At 37.1% G+C, this 22,096-nt stretch overlaps 2 protein-coding genes across 3 annotated transcripts in view; one reads left to right on the top strand and one right to left on the bottom strand.

Annotated features, from left to right (window-relative positions):
- Positions 1–22,096, top strand: part of si:ch211-186j3.6 (neural-cadherin) — a 264,672-nt gene that overhangs the window by 237,074 nt on the left and 5,502 nt on the right. For both annotated transcript variants that reach the window (XM_051899157.1, XM_051899156.1), the window contains 5 exons: positions 4,447–4,627; positions 5,059–5,225; positions 10,312–10,576; positions 13,553–13,733; positions 17,018–17,262. In XM_051899157.1, coding sequence (XP_051755117.1) covers positions 4,447–4,627; positions 5,059–5,225; positions 10,312–10,576; positions 13,553–13,733; positions 17,018–17,262 — 1,039 coding nt within the window. The remainder of the gene's footprint in view (positions 1–4,446; positions 4,628–5,058; positions 5,226–10,311; positions 10,577–13,552; positions 13,734–17,017; positions 17,263–22,096) is intronic.
- The window catches only part of dpy19l3 (dpy-19 like C-mannosyltransferase 3), a 47,999-nt gene continuing 46,067 nt past the window's right edge, over positions 20,165–22,096 (bottom strand). Inside the window, exon 17 of the mRNA XM_051899163.1 lies at positions 20,165–21,415. Within this exon, the coding sequence (XP_051755123.1) occupies positions 21,359–21,415 (57 nt within the window). The 3' untranslated portion in view covers positions 20,165–21,358. The remainder of the gene's footprint in view (positions 21,416–22,096) is intronic.

The following is a 22,096-nucleotide window of genomic DNA, read 5'->3' as shown; positions in this document are numbered from 1 at the left end:
TTTAAACCGATGTGTATCATGTCAAAGGTTTGATATGGTGGGTGGCTGTTTGTTTCTTATTGTAACACCATGACTCAGGTGAAAGTTCTTGAGTCTAAAACACTTGACCAGTGGTCACCAGACACAAAGGAACAGCATAGAAGTGTTCACTTAGGCTACTGGGGCTTGCAAGAGAGCAGGTCGTAGACTGTGGAAAGAGGAAGTACAAAGGTAGAATTGCTATTTTAAACTCTCTTTTGCCCACTTAGTTTTCTCAGATGGTTTACTTTTCTTTTGCTCTTTCCCTGTTGTTGACCTGTGAGAATTCTGAGTAGGCTTTTTGGTGGCAAATAAACAGTGTGATGGGGTGCATGGCAAAGTGGTTTTAAGATTTAAGGATATTATGCCATTTACTGCTCCACCTTGGGAGGTACATGCAGGGAACTGCAGTACATTACTTAAAAGGTCACACAGGTTTGCTTGAGCCATGAATCCCATAAAAGAGAAAGTACTTCACTAAAACCAAACTTAAGGAAAAGAATAAACCAAACAACCCTAAACCTTATGGTGAAAAGATTGACCTTGCAGAGGTGCACACCAAAAACAAGCAGCCACATATGCAACCACAGCAGATCGAAATAAAACTTCAGACTACCACCAGTTGACTAGCCTTTCTAATGGGTCGTTCGGTTCCAACTACGAAAAAGTCACAAAAGTCACATACTGTAGTAACAGTCACAATGAAAGTTTTACAAAAGGAAATAAACACATTAATGAGCAGCTGCTACTCCAAGAGAGACTTTAAAGGGGACCTATTATGCAAAATTCACTATTATAAGGTTTGAACACAGATGTGTATCCACAGTGTGTGTAAGCAACCAGCCTATGATGGTAAAAATCCACCCACTCCTTTTTTTATAATCCCCTTAAATCAACAGTTCCTCCAAATGAGTGGTTCCAGCCCCACCCATGACTGGTGACAGAATCTACCCTATTAGCTTAGCCTCTCCCCTGAGTGAGCTGTACACAGTCTACCATGTTTATCGTATCGCCAGAGCATTTAACAGCAGCATTCAAGTAAGAAATGTATTCTGAGTTAAAGCTACTAAAGTTATTTAATCAAGAGCAGCGAGTGATTTTCTGCTTTTCTTTTGTTGTTTGATTCATATTAACAGCATACTGTATACAGCAGTAGGTACTGTATATTACCCTGCTGTCACTTTAATACACAGATCTAATATACGCATGCGATTTCTTTCCCTGCTGTTTACGTTCACAGACATAACCAACTGTGTTTATGAACTTTGTGTGTTTTTGACATAATCTTGTGTGTATTTGATTGTTTAAGTGCAATAAAACGTATAAGAGAAATCAGTTTAATACTCACAAGACACGCCATCTGCCAGCCAGCTATCTGTGTGCGTGCTTCGGATGTGTGCGCTCAGAAAACCATATATTAGAAGTTTAGGAAACATATATTAGAACTGTTGTGGCTATAAAAAAAATAAAAATAAAAAAAAATTATTAAATTTCATGATGACGAAGAACTGCAATATCACGAGAGCGTGGGTGCGATTGAGATGATAATTAAAACCAAACAGATGTTTTGTTTTTGGCAGAATATCCGAGGCACAGGCTTTACAGGCTCCGCCCTCTTCTGGAAAGCAGGGTGGGGAGCAGCATCTCTTTTGCATTTAAAGATACATGCACGAAAACAGCACGTTTTTCCTTTCGCTAAAAAATTGGGCATTTACAACATGGTACGGGGTATTTTGAGCTAAAACTTCACAGACACATTTTGAGGACACCAGAGACTTATCTTACATCTTTTAAAAAGAGGCATAATAGGTCCCCTTTAACTGAAATGAAACAATGTAGGGCAGTAACAATATTGACACAACAAAGCAATGTTGCATTACACTACCTTTCAAAAGTTTTTTTTTTTTTTTTTTAATAATACTTTTATTCAGCAAAGATGCATTAAATTGTTTAAAAGTTACAGTAAAGACATTTACATTGTACAAATTTCAGCTTTTCCATCACAGGATTAATTACAATTTTAAATCAATTAAAATAGAAAACAGTTATTTTAAAGTGTTAAAGTGTAATATTTTGCAAAATTATTGTTTTACTGTATTTTTAATGTGAATTTGGTAAGCATAAGAGACTTCTTTCAAAAAAAAATTTGAAATCATCCGACCCCAAACTTTATATAAATATCTTTATATAAAGTTAATTAGCCAATTTAGCTTAAATAAGGGTTGCAAAAATTAATACACCCTTGATTTAAATAATAATAATAATAATAAAAACATAATATTCTAGTATGTATGTTCTCCATAACCACTGTTCTGACAATTCTTGGCATTAACTGTACAAGTTAATGAGAAATTTTCGATGAGGAGTGTTGCTCAACTTGTCTCTACAAAATTCCCCACAGATCAGAGTCCTGCACAGGTCCTGTTTGATAACAGGACCCGCCCCACACCCGACCCGATATCCGACAGAAACACTAGTTTTAGCCCATGCCCGACCCGACCCGTTTGACATAAAAACCGCGACCCGACCTGCACCTGCATTAAATCTCCAACATTAGGTAGACAATTTTCTCATGTAGCCTAACACAAGCAATAAAACCAACATTAGGCATTCTATGTCGCTGCATTTGATTAAACATTGCATTAAACAACACAAGTAAAATAAAAGAACAAAGAATGTTTTAGTTGGCCTATTTAACTGTAAGCTTAAAGTAAATATTTTATCAGATTCACTCGGCATTTAAACGCGGTTGTCTCTTCTGAAACTCAGCAGTGTTTACCAGGCCGCTGGTCCTCTATGTAGCAGCGTGAAAAATATTCAAAAACTTCTATTCAAATTGTGAATTGCCTATATTAACTACATAAAGCGAGCAAAGCGTGCTCCCTTTAATATAATCTCTAGTTTTCAATCAGATGCAGCGTGATTGGCTAAAATGCTCGGCGCTGCAAATCGTGCTGTAAGCCTGTAACGGTCTTCAGACAGAGCGTGAACACAAATAAGCACTGGACCATTTGAAAGGAGCTGTCAAATGAATTGAGTTGGAATAGTCTTGGCTATTGGATCTGCAGTCCACCCATGCCTACCGTGCGTCCGACCCACACCCGCACTGCACCCGACACGTAAATTTTATTCCACCCATTACATAACATTTGGGGGGTTACCCGTTGGGTATCTGTGAGTACCCGCCCATGTGCAGGACTCTGCCACAGATGTCCAGTAGTGTTATGGTCGGGTGAAATACTTGTCCACTGAAGGATTTTCACCTTGGGAGAATGTAATGAGTCATTCTTGAACTGAATTAATAAGGAGTCACAGAAGATACCAGCAGTGTACAGGAGATGGTTTCAGGCAGACAACACAACATTCATTACTCTGTGCAAGATTAAAACACGACCTCACAAATAATAACATAAGATAAAGTATGAAGCAAACACAAATTCACCAGGACTACAAGGGAAATGTATAGTCAGCCAGTAATTATCTCATTATTGCTGCTAATGAAGAAATATCTAAGCAGAGTGGTCTTAAAGTTGTTTATTTTATGATAATGAACGGCTGGCTGTACATTGTCCCACTTATTGCACGACTACTTACCAAATAATTGAATACATGAAAATATTGATTTGAGGTGCAATTATTTTAGCTTTAGCTTACTTTTATTAGAGAGACAGAACTGAGCACATCTATGGAGGAAACGTGGTTTCAAGTGGTCAGTTATAGAATTACTAGACAACTGGCATTATTCATAAATACAGTGTATGACTACTGAATGCTATGTATTAATGTCTTTAAGAATACATCGTACTCACCCCAAACTTTTGAGAAAGCTGATCGGTTATGGAGTTGCCATGGACAATAAACCAACCTGTCTAATATGAAATAAAGACTGACAAAGAGTAGTTCAGTGGAATTAACACAGTCCTTCTGCTTATTTAGCTGCAAGCAAATCAGCTGTGCTCCAGGTGCAACCGGTTCCTGCACAGGATGAAACTCCTGTTGTAGTCACTTCAAAAACTTGACATTAAGAGGAGTGGGCATGAATAAATAGCAGTCATCAGATGAAAGGAAAAATTGACGTAATGTGGTGCGTGGTTGTTCTCTTATGAAGAGAATTTAAAACCTCAAGGTTTCCCCATTTTGTTAATACAGAGCACTGCAGACCCGCTTTTTTTAAGTGGCTGTGGCCTGCTTGGCATGGTAATATTCATTATGGCAGGCTGGATTAAAGGTGATTGCACAAATAAGATAAAACGTACTTTCACTTTTCATCTCTTATCTTCTCAAGGCCCCCCAGTTTGGCCTATCCTGACCATTATTTTCTGCCTTATTTATATTTCCAATCTTTTAATCTCTTTCTTTTGCTCCTCTCTCAGTGTTTACATGACTTCTGGTAGTCTGTATCCCTCACTTTGACTCTCTCTCTCTCAGTTTTATGACCTAGGTTCACCAGCCGACTCTTCTGGCAGTGCTCCAGGATGCTTGATGACGGACAGTAGCTGTGTGAACATGGGCTTTCCCTCCTGTGGGACCCGGGGCCGCTGCCACGGCGAGTGGGGTTCCTTCAGCTGTCAGTGCACACCAGGGTACAGCGGGCATCAGTGTGAAAAGGGTAATTACTCAGTAGTTGTCCCAAAGTTTTCAAGCCATGTCTATTTTCACAAGTGGGAGGTGAGAGAGACTTGAGATAAAGCAGATAAATCATTGCTAAAGAGGATGACTGAATGGATGTGGAAATGTGTGTGTGTGTGCGTGTGTGTGTGTGTGTGTCTGTGTGTGTGTGTGTGTGTGTGTGAAGACTTTTCAGTGGGGCAGTGAATATCTTTGAATTGCTCTGCGTAGGAGGGATAGTGTTAGCACCCAGGAAGAATTTTCACACACACCAAATCTTGGCACAAATCGCATTCAGAAGTGTTATGAATTTGTAGAGCTTCTTTATGTAACACAACCGGAACATCCTGTGATATTCTCACAGTGCGTTTTTCAATGTTTATGCATCCTTTTTTAAGGACTGCATTTGATGAACACATTTGTGTTTCACAGAGGTCCCAGAGTATTCATTTGATGGAAGGAGTCACATACACTTTCAGCTGGCCTTCACGCTCCCAGCCAGGCACACGCAGATTCAGGTCCTGGTCCGGACACGCAAACACAGCAGTTCTATCCTCAGCCTGCTGTCCAAAGAACAGAATGAGTATCTCAAACTGGAGGTTAGTGCTTCTGAAAGCATTTCTCTTTTCCTCTCTTATGCTTTTCACTTCCCTTGAATATAGCCAATGCATTATCAAGTTAAAAAAACGTTTTCTTCATGATGATGTATTATCATGTTCCTTTTGAATATAATTTGGAATATAATTAAGGTTCAAACCATTAACATTAGCTAATAGGTATCATGAACTAACAATAAAAATGTGTTAGAAATGTTAATTTCCACACACACTACCATTAAAATTTTTGGTAAGAATCATTAGTGTTTACCCTAACCTAAATTACATTTTAAAATAACAGTTTTGTATTTTAATATATTTTTAAATGTAATTTGTTTCTGTAATGGAAAAGCTGAATTTTCAGCATCATAACTCCAGTCTTCAGTGTCACAAGATCCTTCAGAAATCATTCTTACATGCTGATTTGGTGCTCAAGAAACATAAGTGAAATTTTGAACACCCTGCCCTCCATTTTTAATGTCTTTCCCCACAAATTTGTGCCCATGAAACGTCCTTAAAACAAATGAGCAGCATCGACCGCCAGCATATAAAAATTATTTGTTCTTGATGTGCTCTGTAATAGCAGACCATCTGCCAGACCCTGCGAACGTTGTTGCAACAGCGGTGCAATGTGAGAATTTGAATGGAGCGACGAGTTTGTTTTTAATCAGAAGCATTAGTATGCGTCTCCCGATTCAGCTGATACACTTGCGGAATGCATGCCGTCTACCCTCTCACTCCAAGGCTCTCATTTTTTCATGTTTCCTTTTTTCTCTCAACACCTGCTTTAAGATGATGTGGTTGGATTGCTGATTGCTGCTTTGTTTCTCTCCCTCCTTCTCCTCTCTCTTTCTCTCCCATGTAAATCGTAGGTGATTTATCTGCAGCATGAATTAGACGCGTCTCTGAGACAGGCTCGAAGACATTTTATATCCCCCTAAAGTGGCAGGCTACAGATTGCATTACCTGTTTATATTGTGATTCTTGCGAGGCTTCACAGTGGTGCAGGAACTGATTCTGCCATGTGCAAAAGATTAAAACTTAATCTCCTGCTGTGCTCCTCTCAATTACCTTAGCAATAATGCTAATTGATGTGATGTGCCAATACCCATTTAGCGTTGGCTGTTGTGTCTGATTATGATGCATCATCTCACTGAGACATTTCCAGCAAGGTGTTCTTATCAACAGATGAGGAGGAAATAATAGTTTGATCATCTAATTTCTTCTCAAGACACTTAGGCACAGGTCCATTAGCGGCAGCAGATTATCAATGTGGTCTGTGTTTTCCTTGAATTCAAGGGATTCTTACTCAGAATGTGTTTACAGATGTACTGAGTTGATTTTAAATTATAAATTTAATCATGATGCCGGAAAACAACTTTATAATGCTGATTTTAAAATAGACAGAATGGATTTAAACTTGGTTAAAAGTGTTATACAGAACCACGTTAAATCACGCTGAGGTAACATGCGTCAGATGTAGGTTATAATTATGTTTCATTGTTTTTAGAGTTTTATTGAAGGTTTTGATGACAGACAGCTCATAAAAAACATTACATTATACATTATTTGAGCCCTTTCCATTTTAATCTGAATAAAAAAAATTACATTTCAGCATTCCTGGAGTTTTAAGAGCTGAATGTTCTTCAAGATTCACACTCTTTAACCTGAATTTACTTGACTTTTCCAGTTGTTCATGATTCACAGTTTACAATTTCTACCTGATAAAATATTTAGAGCTTGGTATAACTGTAAGATGTTTATTCATTATTTAAAATGCCCAAATTGTTTAATAAATAGTTAGTATGAAGTTAATTTACATGACTTTTCCAGGCCTAGAAATCACATTTAGCAAAATTAGGCTACCTAATATATCTTGGCTTTCCAAGACTGTGGAAACCCTAGTTCTTCAATAAAAAAAAATAAAAAATAATAATAATAATAATTGAGGGAATTAACATAAGATAAATCTTGATTTTTAGTAGTTTCGTAGTAGATTTTAATACTTACTGTTTTATTTAAAATCAATTTTAGTCATCTTGAGGCCCCTTTGGATGTTTCCTGATGCCCCCAAGTGAGTCCCGGCCCTCTGGTTAAGAAACAAGACTCTAAAAGATTAGACATCAACAATCACAAACTGTTGTTTTCCTGACACATCTGCTGGGTGTGAACTTATGAAATGAGGCCTTATGAAGTCTTTTGAAGAACTTAGGAAGTTTCATTGCTGTGATGGTTTTAAACTAATTTTTTTCTTTTTTTACTCTAATTGGGCTCATATTTTGTATTTTATTTTTATACTGCTGGTTATTTTCAAATTCAGTTTGAGCCATTTTATTCCCCCCTCAGAGAAAAAGCTTCAGTTCTGCTTCAACACCTGGGGCCTGTTTCAGAAAGGAGGTTAAGTGAGAACTCTGTATGTTAACCCGAGAAATCAGGGTAAGTCAAGCCCGTTTCTGAAAGAGAGGTAACTTATACTCTGAGTCAGTTACAATGGTAACTTACTCTGTGAACCTAACCTGGTCAGGAGCAGGTTTTCTTCAGTAAACCCAGAGTTACTTTCGGTCTCCTCCCCATTTTTAAAGTGCAAGTGATGTTTAAATAGTTAATTCATTCATTCATGCTGCAAAAATGCTTTTCTTACTGAGTATTTTTTTTGTCCTATTTCAAGTACAAATATCTAAAAATTCTTAAATCAAGATGGATTTTCTATATAAGAAAATGATATAAGATATTTAGTCGTGTTTCCTGGGGGGATCTAAATTAAGTGCATTTTACTTAAGTAAAATTATCAATATCTGCCAGTGCGGTAATAAAAATAATCTTAATGCAAACGGAAAACAAGATTATTTGGAGTGTCTGTTACTACATGCAAATTTACAGTAGCCCCACCCACGGATGTCACACAAGGTAGTAGCGGTAGCGTGTTGGGTGCGGAGAATTACCTTGTGATGCGATTGACTGGGTTCGAATCCGCCTTCTGCAGAGCTCGCTCTTTTCACTTTTCCCATCACATCAGAAAGGCATTAATTTTCAGTAAAAATGAAGAAAATGTTCTAAAAGTGGAAGTAAATTGCCTAACGAGTTTAATAATGATAAAATAATTTGCACTCTACAATAATTTGTTATTATTGCATTCTGTTTATTTACAATACTGAGGTGCAAATAGTATGTATCTGCCAGTATAAAATATAAATAGCATCTAATTACTATTTACACTTACTGCAAAGAACTGCTACTTTTAGCCTACATGGTAAATAGAACATAATTTGCAAAAAAAAAAAAGCACTTAAATTATTACTTTTTTGCATGTGGGATACCATAAAAATGAATATTAGTTCAATAACTTGCATTGAAGTATGCGGACGTGCTGTTGCCATGGTGAATCGTAATATCGGAGCTCCATTGATGATGGCTTTTCATAGTCATGGTGCACACGCTTAACTCTGAGTCAACCTACTCGGAGTCAATTGAACTAACTGAATTCAGCTGTTCTGAAACAGAAAACTCAAGAGTTTTCCATTTCAGGGTAAGTCAACTCAGAGTTCAAGTTTTAACTTGAGTTGGTTGAACCTCCTTATTGAAACGGGCCCCTGATGTCTCATCTCTGTATAACCACCAAAATGGAATCATTTAATGATTCCCTAGATTATGTCATGACATTGATTAATGATGTCTCCTAATATTTTGTACACATAACAAAATATGAAAAGGTGGTTGGGGAAGCCAAACGTACTTAATACTATGCACTTAAGATTCAATGGTCCATGATCAAATGCTTCTAATTCTGAAACATGCAACTGGGCAGATGGCTTCACCTGCTGCTCCAGTAGATGGTTTCTGGATCATTGGGTGGGGATGAGGGACATGGAGGCATCTTTCACATCCACCTGGGGGAAAGAGTGAGCATCTCTACTGTGATTTGTGGGGTAAATCTTAGGGCATGAGGCAAAATCTCAAATTTTCCATGGACAGATTAAATTTAATGTTCTTGTTAATTAGAACGCCTTCAGGTTTTAATACCTACCCAGCACAGACTCATCCTTGAAATAGTCTAACATTCCGGTTTGAGATTATTCTCGTGAGCTGTATTGCAGGTGAAATTCAGTAGGCTGTGGGAGAGGAGGAAGGTGAGAAGTTCACAGAGGTCAACTGTGTTTATTCTTGTATACCGTTTACAGTTTTTGTACAACTGTATACAAATGTGAGAGAGCCTCACTGCCTTTTGCATCATTGATTGGTCCTTCTTTTTCCTTCACAACAAAGCCAGGATCTAAAATGGAGGCTTGCAAATTATGCTCTCTGGGACACTTGCAGAAAGACTCTGAAATTAAAATGAAGGTTGGGGCTTCTTCAGGAGATTGACTAGCCGCTCTGTCTCACAAACACTTACCTCATTGTCAAACGTGGCGTTTCCCCTTTTTTCCACCAGATATAGAGCTATGGCTAGTAAGCATTTGCTTGTAAAGTAAAACACCAGTTGAATTATTGTTATTAGGACTGTTAAAAATAAGGCAAAATCATTACAGTTAAGGGATCGTTGAATGTTGAATGATTCAAAGTACAAAAATTTTGACTTTTATATTGTACTTTGATATTACACACTTTCTTACATGCCCTCATAAATAATAAAACTTGCCTTAGAAACATTTGATTTGTAAGAAGCAATCCGTATAAGAAGATCATAAAACACACACAAAGGAAAAGAGAGAGTAAAAGAAAGTCTCACAGCTGACCTCTAGAGATTCAGAGAGGCAACACAAGAATATAGTGGCAAACCTCACTGACTCCATATTGAATTTCTTGCTCCCATTGTCTCCAATTAAAGGACTGATATGTTTAATTCTGTTAGTGCTCAGTCGTTTTATCAGATTCTGGCCCAGTCTGATGTCTTCAGTTCCCAATGGGTCTATTTCATCCCATACTGAGCCTCTCTTGCTCTTTTTCTCTTTACTTCGCTACCACTGTTTTCATAATTTCACAGTTGTTCTTTGTCACTATATTTTCTCCAGATTCCTCAGATAATCTGAAAAACTATAAATTAATTTATTCGCTGACAGCATTCTCTTTCTTCTTTCCCCCACTTTCTTAGATCTATCAGGGTCTGTTAAGTGTCTTCTACAACCTCGGTGATGGGGACTTCAACTTGACAATGCCCTCTTATCGTTTAGACAACGGAGAGTGGCATGACATTCACTTAGATCGGCACGACAACGAGTTGACCCTGCGCCTGGACGGCGGGGGAGGACGGCGAGAGATCACGGGATCGCCAGGTCACAGTCGGGAGATTGTTATTGATTCCGCTGTGGTGATGCTGGGCAATTCATTCCCCTCAGGACATAACAAGAGCTTCCAAGGTGAGGTACAGGTGTGTTCCTGAAGCTCAACAGGTAGAGCACAATGCCAAAAAGCTATGGATATGATAGGGAATCATATTCCCAATGCATGTAACTACAGTATGTACTGTAGTACATACTACCATTCCAAAGTTTGGGGGTGGTAAGATTTTTTAAATATTTTTTTCAAGAAGTCTCTCATATTAACCAAGGTGTAACATCAGTCCACTGAGGCAAGTTGTAGTTGAGAACCCATGTGCAGTTTATTTAAATAAAATAATCCAAAGTAAACAAAACATGACCATAGCAAACTCACCAACAGTTGGTTACAACATCAATACTAGACAAGAGACTGAGGAAACATGAGGTCAATATATACACAGAGACTAATGACTTGACAAGACACATCTGTGAACATGATTAAACAATGAACCAATGAGAACAACACATTAAACAAGGAAGCACATGACATGATCACATGAAAACAAAGGAATCACATGACAAGAGTCATGTACACATGAACATGAACATGAAACAAAACCAAAACAAGACGTGAGACAAGGCTGCATTTATTTGAACAAAAATAAAGTAAAAACTGTAATATTGTGAAATATAAAATAACAGCATTTATTTAAAATTGATATCTTTTGTAACATTATAAATGTATTTACTATCACTTTTGATCAATTTAATGCACCCTAAATAAAAGTATACATTTCTTTCAAATAATAATAATTAATAAAAAAAAAAAAAAAAAAAAAACAGATGATGATATTTCATGACACTTTGGCTTTATTCAGGATAATTTTTACATTTTCATTTCACCTTTGTGTAGCACTTTTCACTTTTTTATTTCAAAGCAGCTTTACGGAAAATGCATGATTCTGTGTTACAATTAAGAGTAATCTGATCTGTTATCAGAGGTGGCTGTCAAAGTAGACTAAGATAATAACTTAAATCATGCTAATATCACATGGTCACACTTTAGATTAGGGTCTAATTCTCACTAACTATTAACTAAGACTTTTGCCTCAAACTCCGAATTACTGCTTATTAATAGTAATGTAGTTGTTAAGTATAGGTATTGGGAAGGAACTGGGTATAAGGGATGTAGAAGATGGTCATGCAGAATAAGGCATTAATATGTGCTTTATAAGTACTAATAAACAGCAAACATCCTAGTAATATGCATGCTAATAAACAGCTAGTTAATAATGAGAACTGGACCCTAAACTAAAGTATTACCCATCATGTATTCATTTAAAGGGAACCTATTATGCAAAATTCACTTTTACGTCGTTTTTGAACATAATTATGTGTCCGCAGTGTGTGTACCCAACCACCCTATTATGGTAAAAAAGATCCATCAACTCTTTTTGTTATTTTCCCCATAAATCAGAAACTCAGTATTCAGGAATGCATTTGATTGTGATGTCACAGTGGAACAGGCCCACCAACGACTAGTGATGGAATCGGCCCTATTAGCTCAACTCCTCCCCTATAAGTGAGCTGTACACAGTCCGCCAGGTTCATCTTCTCGCAAGAGCATTTAAAAGCAGCATATGACTAAGAAATTGATTCCTACTAAAGTTATTATATATTCTAGATCAGTAATTCCCTAACAGAGGTACCTCATGTGCCCTTGAAGGTACTTTAGAGGACTCTGGGGGTACTGGGGAAGATTAAAATTTGTAAAAGAGAAATTATGAGTCATGTATGATAAAAACATCAAGGCTGTCAGCAGATTTAAATAATGAATTACAAATAATCTTTTCTTCTTCTTTTTTCCTTCACTACAATACAACGACAGATGCAAAATGGCCTCCAGACCTGTCATAATGACAAACACGCTCAAGTGTCTAATTAAAGGGAGAAGAAACTGCTTGTTGAGACTTTTTCCACATGCACGTAACAATGGCCTATTTAATAACATTAACACGTATGCTAAATTAAACCCAACATAATATGAACTTAGAGGAACACATTGCTGACAGAAAAGGTTGAGAAATGCAATTCTAGATTCAAACTTGTCATCTAATTTCTGTTTTACCGTGTTCCCATATACTTACATTAAAAAAACAAACAAACCTGGCACAAACGATGGAATTGGCAAATGAGCATTATGGTGTGAAAAACATACCACACTATAAGTTGTACTTTCAAAGCAGCACCAAATACAGCCCCCTGATTATTAATTCCCATTTCCAACTGCTTCAAGAGTTGATTACCAGTCTGTGAGGTCTGTACAGAGTTGGTCGCAATAGATGAATTGGTTACAATAAATGAAATGGAGTCAATGTGTCAAAGCGTGCATTGTGAGCTGTGGACTCCAATAAACACTGTAGAATGGCATTTTGAGCTAACAAAAATACTGCGTCCCATGGCCAGAAATCCAATCACTGAGTTATATAGTGCTGTGAAGTAGACTGCCATTTTACTGCTAATCCAATTTAACTTCAGTCAGAGAAAAGAACTTAGCCAGCACATGTGTACATCATGCAGATGAATCTGTACAGCTTTATCAGCTAATTCATACTGTAGATCCTCTATCTGTCATGATTACACACTATTGTATTGACAATAATGAAAAATTAATTAGAAGAATTAATTCATAATAGCCTCAAATGCACCTTCAGTGTAGAGGGGACGTACAGCTAGAATAAAACAGACAGCAGGAGGGAAGGGAGACAATGGCATGTGACATGAAAGAGAAGAGGAGGTGGACCAGTCCCCTGCGCGCAGCACACGTACAGCTACGCTGGTTAGCCTCAGGCACACACTTGGTGTATTTATTAAATGGACTCTAAAAGCACTTTTCTTAAGAGCTCAGAATATGAGTGGATCATGTTGAGCTCAATTTGTCTATGTGTACATGTGAAGAAGCAAGTGTATGTTATGTAGGTGTAAGAGGAGGATTCACACATTATGCTATATTTGTACTGAAACATAAAACATGTTGGCTTTGTGTTTTTGTTTTGTTTTTCCTCATTGGCACAGGCTGTATGCGGGACCTGAGGCTCAGTGGGCGGTTTATTCCTCTGGACGGTCAGGGCAGAGAGGGAGTGTCGGTGGTCAGCTCTCAGGGTGTGTCTCTGGGTTGTTCCTCCGACTCCTGCCGGAAAAACCAATGTAACCCCCCCTTTACCTGTGTGGACCTGTGGAGAATCCATGAATGCAGGTAAACAGATACGCATATAGTCAAACCAAAAATTATTCAGACATTTTTGATATTTTTGTTATATTTTTACTAGTGGGTGCAGGACACTATAGTTCATTTATGTAAGTGAGGATAGCAAAATAAAGTAAACTGTGATATATTATACCCAAAAATTCTTCATACAGTTGACTACCAGTAAAATTGATAAAAATTTAGAACAAAAAATTATTCAGACACTTTGACCTGACCATGTTTTGCTTAAGTGTTATCTGACATAATTAAGATACATTTTTTCTGACACAGTTTAACTCTGAGATCTTGTCATATTTTATTACCTTTTTTTTTTAAACTATAGTGAATAAACTGTATTAATGAATGAAATGTTCAAGGTGTCTAATAAATTAAATTAAATATATATATATATATCAAGAATTGAATTTATTGTTTTATCTTTAGTTTTACTTAACTATAATAACCCTGAATAAAAATAAAATTGATGGAGTAGTAAATAGATTCCATGATTTAATCCATTTTGTTGTTGTTGTTGTTGTTTTAATGTTATATTGGTTAGTTTTAATAAAAATCCTCTCTAATCTCCTCAATGTAGGACACACAAACACACACAGTAGAGGGCTCTACTTAGCCAAGCCTTATGCACTTTGGCCCTGGGGTTGTGTGTAAACATACCTCAGTTGAAAGCGGATACAAATATGATATCTGTGGGCCACTCTTCACCCCAGACCTGTCCACTCTCCTCTCTGGCTGTGAGAGCTGTGCAGCTGCTGTGTAGTCGATTTTGTCTTTGATTGCATGTTGTTGTTTGTCTGCAGGTATTGCCTCTGACTTGCCGACAGGCTCCCCTATTCTTGTTCTAATCAGTTTGATAAGCACGCTCTGTGCAGGTCACATTGAGTTTCCGCACTGTGTGTATGTGTGTGTTTTCCCTTGAGATTTTTAGAGTACTTTAAGATTGTTTTGTCACATATTCAGTCAAATTTTGAATTCTTTCAGCGATCCGTCTGTTCTACATTGATCTCCAGGGCAATTTTTTTTTTTTTTTTTTTACGTGTGATCTTAAGCTTATTTTATTCACGCAGGGTTTTAAATATACCAGCTCACTGTGAGCGGTTTCCCATTCACATTCATTGTGGTTCTACGATTATATAGCATTTCTAGATACACCAAAAAATAAAAATTCCCTTTTCTATTGACCAGTGTCCTTTCCACTAGCACCACCAAATAAAATAATCAATAAAATAAAAGACATTGGAAAAATAGTAAAAATAAATCAATTAATACTAATAATAATAGTAATAAATGTTATTGGCCAATGTCTTCTAATTTCTGCAACACTAGCAGTACCAAACACAATTGTTTAAATAATTTTAAATGGTTTAAATTAAAGATAAAGTAAATTAAGATATGTTTGATAAAATCCGATGGCTCAGTGAGGCCTTCATTACCAGCAAGATAATGCACTTTCAATGCCCGGAAAGCTACTAATATTTAAAACTGTTCATGTGACTACAGTGGTTCAACCTTAATGTTATGAAGCAACGAGAATACTTTTTGTGTGTCAAAAAAACAAAATAACGACTTCAACAATATCTAGTGATGGGAGATTTCGGAGTGTGTATCAAACTGCCAAAGTCATGAGATTTCAGTAAACAAGGCTTTGTTACGTCATAAGTGTTTTGAAATTTCAATGATTCACCACTAGGGGGCGGGACTTTGGCAGTTTGATACACGCTCCGAACCACTGATTTGAAACAAAAGATTTGTAAAGCTTCAAAGCTTTATGAAGCAGTGTTTTGAAATCGCCCATCGCTAGATATTGTTGAATAAAGTCATTATTTTGTTTTTTGGCGCACAAAAAGTATTCTTGTCACTTCATAACATTAAGGTTGAACCACTGTAGTCACATAAACTGTTTTAAATATGTCTTTAGTAGCTTTCTGGGCATCTGAAAGTGTTGGCAATGGAGGCCTCACTGAGCCATCGGATTTTATCAAAAATATCTTTATTTGTGTTCTGAAGATGAATGAAGGTCTTACGGGTGTGGAACGACATGAGGATGAGTACTTAATAGGGGTGTAATGGTACACAAAACTCACGGTTCGGTACGTACTTCGGTTATGAAGTCACGGTTCGGTAAGGGTGGGGAGAAAACTAAACATAAAATTGCTTTTTTTTTTTATTAAACAGTAGTTTACTGAACAAATTGTGTCTCTGTCTTTAAATATATTAAATTAAATAATAACTAAAAGTTTCTTAAGGATAAAAAAAATATCTCTGCTAATGCTATAAACTATGTAGGGAGCCCTTACTTGAACATTCGGCTACTATAATATTAAAGGTTAACAACAGAGCCCAAACTATTAGCCTAAATTCAATCGCTTTTTGGTTTTAAATATAATAATCAACACTCAAATAACAAATTGTATGCAAACCTGTAAGCTGCACATAAGGCAGTTTTTGCATTAACTTCAAAATCTAATCATAAAATTATGTTTTACTCCAATTCGTTGTTGAAGTATAATCATTTAGATACAGTGGCTGTCAGTGACAGATTTATTTAAACATACATTAAATAATCAAGACATCACTAACAGGTAAAGTAAAATATAATGAATATATAGGCTAAAACAGAGCATATATTAAGCGAAAGAGTTAATTTCTCTGGTGAACTAACAAGCTGTGGACACTGAATGGCTTTTCTGAGGTAAATGCTACGTGACATAGCCTATTGTTTACAAGCTGTTTCATTGACGTCTTTCCGCCGTTGAAACACTGATTGAGCGATTACAAGAGATATGACTGTTTCAGTAAGTTGTACTCTATCTTTCAACGTACCTTTAGATGTTCATTCATGTTTATTCTGTAACTAGTAGGCTATTAAAGAGGAAGAGATGATCACGTTCACTCGCGCTCCGCGCTGCCGGTTGAACTGAGGCGCCTATACAGAAATCTGTCATGCCACATCAAAGTGCGTCAAAACGGCATTTTCTGTTTGAATTTCGTGATTTCGTGGACAGAATTTGAAGGATGATGCTTTGTTTCTTATCGAAAATAACAAAACGCAGAGCTTATTGCGATTAACAGGAGACCTTAATGTTGCAATGTAATGCATTCGGTACACACGTGTGCCATACCGAAAGCCTTGTACCGAAACAGTTCGGTACAAATACGTGTACCGTTACACTCCTAGTAATTAATGACAGAATTTTCATTTTTGGGTGAACTAACCCTTTAATATATTACCATTTGATTGATGTTTCAACCCTTTTTGTCTCCTCCAATCACAGGTGTCCCCCAGGTCATATTGTCAAAGCGAACTCCACTGGCAAATTCTGTGTGTACACGCTCTGTGCCAGCCGCCCATGTCACAGGGGGACATGTGTGGCACAGTCTCCCTCCAAATTCACATGCCACTGTCCAGAGGGCTACCGTGGTCGGCACTGCGAAGTGACGTTGGCCATCTACAGAGACGACGTGGGTCTCAGTTTCAGCTCCCTCTTCGCCATATGCATCTGCTTTATGGCCCTACTAGGTACCTATCTTCAGCATGTGCTCTTAAAATCTCATCATTTACTCACCCTCATGTCGTTACAGCCCCCCGTTATTTAACGTAGCCTATATCTTAATTAGTGATATGGGTATAATATTAATTATCATAATAATGCAAGTGCTTAAGTGGTGTTGCTACATTGATAAATGCGGGTTGCTGCATTAAGAGTGACTTAATCAAAATTAATTTTGGTGAATTTTACAGTTTTAATCATAATGTCTCTCACAGTCAACACATCAGTTGTTAGTTTCAGTAGGAGCCTTAAATTAATGGATCAGCCCGTTGTTTGTCACATAAATATTAACTGTGCTCTTCCTCTGCTGAACCTCATGTATTTTTAAAACTTATTTTGGTGGTTGGCACTTCAATATTCTTGCCTTGTGATTATTGATATGTATTTATTCATATGACTTTTGCCGTTTTTCCCATGTAGAGTTTGGCATATGTATATATTTCTTGCTTATGCCAAGGTTTCGTGTTCCCATGTGTTGCATTTTTCTCGCATTGTCTGACAGCATTAAAGAACACAGTCTACATAATCAATGATCATGACTGCTGGAACTCGTATTAACTCCCTTCATTCCGTCGTCCTCATCTGCCTGCATGGCTACGCTCGAGGCTAAAGGGAACCAAACAATCTTTTTCCTCCTCTCGCAGTTTCGTTCCATTATAGATTTGACATGACCTTATTCATTCTCAGCTTCAGTTGCTTTTTAAAGTGTTAATTACTTGATTTGTAGGCACACATTGTGCTGTTTACCCAAGCCGGGCTGGAAATTGAGATCAATGCACTAGGGTTTTGGGCAGAATTTCAATGGTCCCGACCGTCCTCAACTGAATTTAAGTAGCCAGTAAGGTTTTTATCCCCCCCTTTCTTTGTGTTTTTTCATCTTCACTGTTTTTCTGCATTGCATCTTGTCGGTTTGGAACGATTCCAAGTAGAGACGAGTGGCAAGAAATATGGTTCAAGTGCTCTCTGCAATATGAAAGACTTCAGCGCACTGTTGGGAAGATTTTTTTTTCTTCCTGTAAGGCGGTTAATAGGTTTAGCACACCGTGCTAACACTACACCTCCACCTATCCAGCCACGACTCACTCTTCCCTGCTGAAAACGGTGCCCCTGCTGACTAACATATCACTACAGGAACAGCAAAGAGGGAAAAGGTCCATCCATTAAACTCCAGGAACAGATAATACTGCGGTGAGATGGCTCTGAACAGGCGAAAAGGGATTTTGGATTGTTCCAAATGCTACTTTTGAGAGACAAAGTATGCAATTACCTCAGAAGACTGAAAAAATCTTACTCTATATACAGTATATACATCATGCTGTTTTTTTTTAGAACCTTAACAATATATTATCTATACACATATTTATAAACATATTGCTCTTTGTATTTCTGATTCCCCACTGTGGAGAGGGATCACTTGTCCTCTATTACACCTGGATTGTCAAGTAGCCTATCTTTCTACAGCAAAGCTGATATGCAGATTTGACATTCACACAGTGTAGATGCTCACCTACGGGAATAACCACCCATCATAACTTCAAAAGATGGACTTGAATGATTATAGTTTAGAGTGCTCTTTGACAATCTCTAGCTCTTTGTGACTCTCATGGGATCCTTTTTAATGTCTGTGTGAAAAAGTTTCTTTCAGTTAAGAGACTCTCAGTAAAGTGTCAGTATCTCCATCCTTATTTTCCATGCATTTTTTCTGATATCTGCTTTGAGATTAAAAATATGGCCCACAAGTCCTTTTTATACCTACATTTAGATCTCAGGACTTATTTTCCACATATTAATTTTCCTAATCATCAACCATTTAATAACACAGCATGTTCTGCCATAAAGTGTCTTTAATTTACATTTCAGTTGGCATTTTGGGTGTTTAAAAGCACAGATCTGACATGATAATGCATGGACTTTTTGTGAGACTAGTAAAGCATCAGAACGCCATGCAGATATACTATCAAAGAATAAAGTTATAAAGAATTACAGTATTTTTTATTTATTTTTTTATAGTAAAGGAGAATGATCTCTCATTAGTATTTTAACCACAGTTTGAAGAAAAGTCATAATGCAAGCCATTTGTTCAATTAGCCGCTTAATGAATCCAACTGCCGTGTTTTAATGTAAGAAAGTGTCATGTCTTAAATACTGAGTGCAATTTATTAACCCAAATTACCTCGGTACCATCAAATTACTCACAGCAAATTGATTGCTGTGACCTTGCGTTGTGTGTTTTACATTTTATATTTGAAATTACAGTCCAGTATTCAAGTCTAACTAAAAACATAGACTTGACTAATTTCCCTTTTGTGTTGATGTGTTGTGCAGAGCTTTATGAAGATAATTTGAAGATAAATTTTGAAGATGAACAGTTTAAGATGCAGATGAGCAATGTCTGGTTTTTTTTTCCCCAAGAGAGAATGGAGAAAACACGCATATATCAAAACCTTTCATTAGCTTCTATGGTTTTTATGTTGAGCTAATGATACTGTATTTATTTTTGTCTCTACTTCTAAAACTAATGGTCACACAAAGCTTTCTACATTTTTTATATGTTCATTAAGATATTCATTGGTGTTTATTAGTTGTTTTTGTGGGGACAGACAGATGAGTTCAGGTTTTGCTACCATTTTGGGGACAGTTGGTCCATAATGTAGGCAAACCCAGACCCACATACACTCACAGTCATGTCAGTGCAAACATGCTGGATTTTTTTAATTTTTTTTATTTGATCTTCTGTTAAGGCTCCAGGGCATTTGGGGCCAAGCAGTGGTGAGCTGCAAAACTGAGTGCTGTGTGTGTGTGTGTGTGTGGATGGATGGATGGGAGAGGGAGATAAAATGAAACAGTATGCGATAGTATGTAACCTTTATTATTATCTTTATCTGGTATGTGTAGATTATTTCTTGTGAAGATAACAGTCAATGTCATATGCTCATACTGATTTGAAGCATTTGAAGGTGAAGAGTGTCTGCTTAATTCCAGAGATGGGTTACTGACATATGGACCTGAATTATGAGTGTGAAGTAAGGTTTCGTAGAACGTGTTTTGCTTTCAGATCCGGCTCTGGATGTTCTTTAGTTGGATTGCATTTTCAACCTTTACTAATTTGTCTCAGGTGTGATGAGAAAGAAGGACCCTGTCACATTAAAATACTAAGCGTTACTCTTAGCACACACTGTTTTTACTGACATAAAAATAGAACATGACAGAACATTTACAACCCACTTTGTCTAAGTGACGCACAATTATTATATGTAGCGCAGTTTTTATTACAAATCACGGTTACACTTTATTCCGATGGTCCACTTTAGACACTCTACTAACTATAAGTAACTTTGCAACTACATGTCAGCTAACTCTCATTAGAGTATTAGCTGACTGTTAGGTTAGAGTTAGGTGTTATGTTTCGGGATAGTAGAATAAGTTGACATGTAGTTGCAAAGTTACTTATAGTCAGTCTGTTGGGGGAACATCAAAATAAAGTGTAGGCAGATATTAAGCAGACAGTCTACTAATACTCCAATGAGAGTTAGTTGATATGTAGTTCCTATAAGTTACTATGACTAATTTTTAGTACCCACTGATATCTTTTCGTCTCTACCTCTTGCTTTCTCCGCTTTCTCATTCCGTGCTTTCCTGTATTGTGAAAGAAATCCAAGGCTTCTTTCAGAGAGCATCAATGCCATTAAATTAAAAATCACATACATTAAACAGATGATCAATGCGTTTCATTTAATAAGACTAAATGCTTTGCCCAGGCATTGATTTAGTGTGTTTTCCTTGAGAAAGACAATACATTTAATGACCATGAGAAATCATCATTAACATGTTTTGTTTCGGCGTTTATCAGAAACCTAGATGTTTAAAAAGCTCTATTCACTCATTGCTATCCGTGAAGTGATTGAAAAAGGGGAAAAAATCTCCACTGGTTAAAGGTCTGTAATCTTCAGAATTTGAGTTTTGTTTTGTTTCCATAGCAGAAACAGAAGTGCAGTGTTTATCGTCTTCGCTGTGGAGATTAGGATGCCGGGCTGGTCTTGGGTGTCCTGAGAGGGGTCTGATGGGTCAGATTGGAGGGTCATGTGATCGATGAAGCAGGCAGCGAGGAGACAGAAGGCTTGTCTGGAATCAGATGAAGAAGCTTTTCACTCAATATCAACCACACAAGATGCATTTAAAAATCACTGTGAAAAGTTGCACTGTTGGAGACTGAAATAGACTGAGAGGCAGCACAGTGACTTTTAGGCCATTTTTTGAGGCAAATTAATGAAGACAACCATTTTAGACTGAAATGTCAATGAAATGAGTCACATTTGGCAGTGAATAACGGATGAAATTATATAATTTTCAGCATTTTTCTCATACAGTGGACATTCCTGGGCATGCTGACAGTTTAATAATGGTCTTGCAAGACTCTTAAATTTGCAAATGTGAAAAATCTTTTAGTGTAGCATTTTTTGTCTCTTAGTTCCCATGTTTTTACACATGTTCTGTATATCACATGTCACAAATGTCTGAAGACATTTCTTTTTCACAAATGATCTCAGTTGGATAGACACACTCCGTATGGCTTGCTGCACATCTTGTCATCGTCTTCTACAAAGCTTGACAAAACACACCAGAACTAAGCAGCAACACATGCCATATGTCAGAACAGAAATGGTCTTCCTTCACCAAGACTTCTTTTCTGTTTGCAAATGAGACATTTCACTTAATAGTTACTGCTTTGAGAAAGGGTGCATTCGATTACAAAGACTCTCCACCCTCACTTTAAAACCCTGAACTCAGCTCATTACACTTATT

Source organism: Ctenopharyngodon idella, chromosome 7 (assembly GCF_019924925.1).
Source record: "Ctenopharyngodon idella isolate HZGC_01 chromosome 7, HZGC01, whole genome shotgun sequence".
NCBI lineage: Eukaryota > Metazoa > Chordata > Actinopteri > Cypriniformes > Xenocyprididae > Ctenopharyngodon > Ctenopharyngodon idella.
Note: the sequence above shows the minus strand (reverse complement) of the source record. Positions and strands in the feature narration are given on the sequence as shown.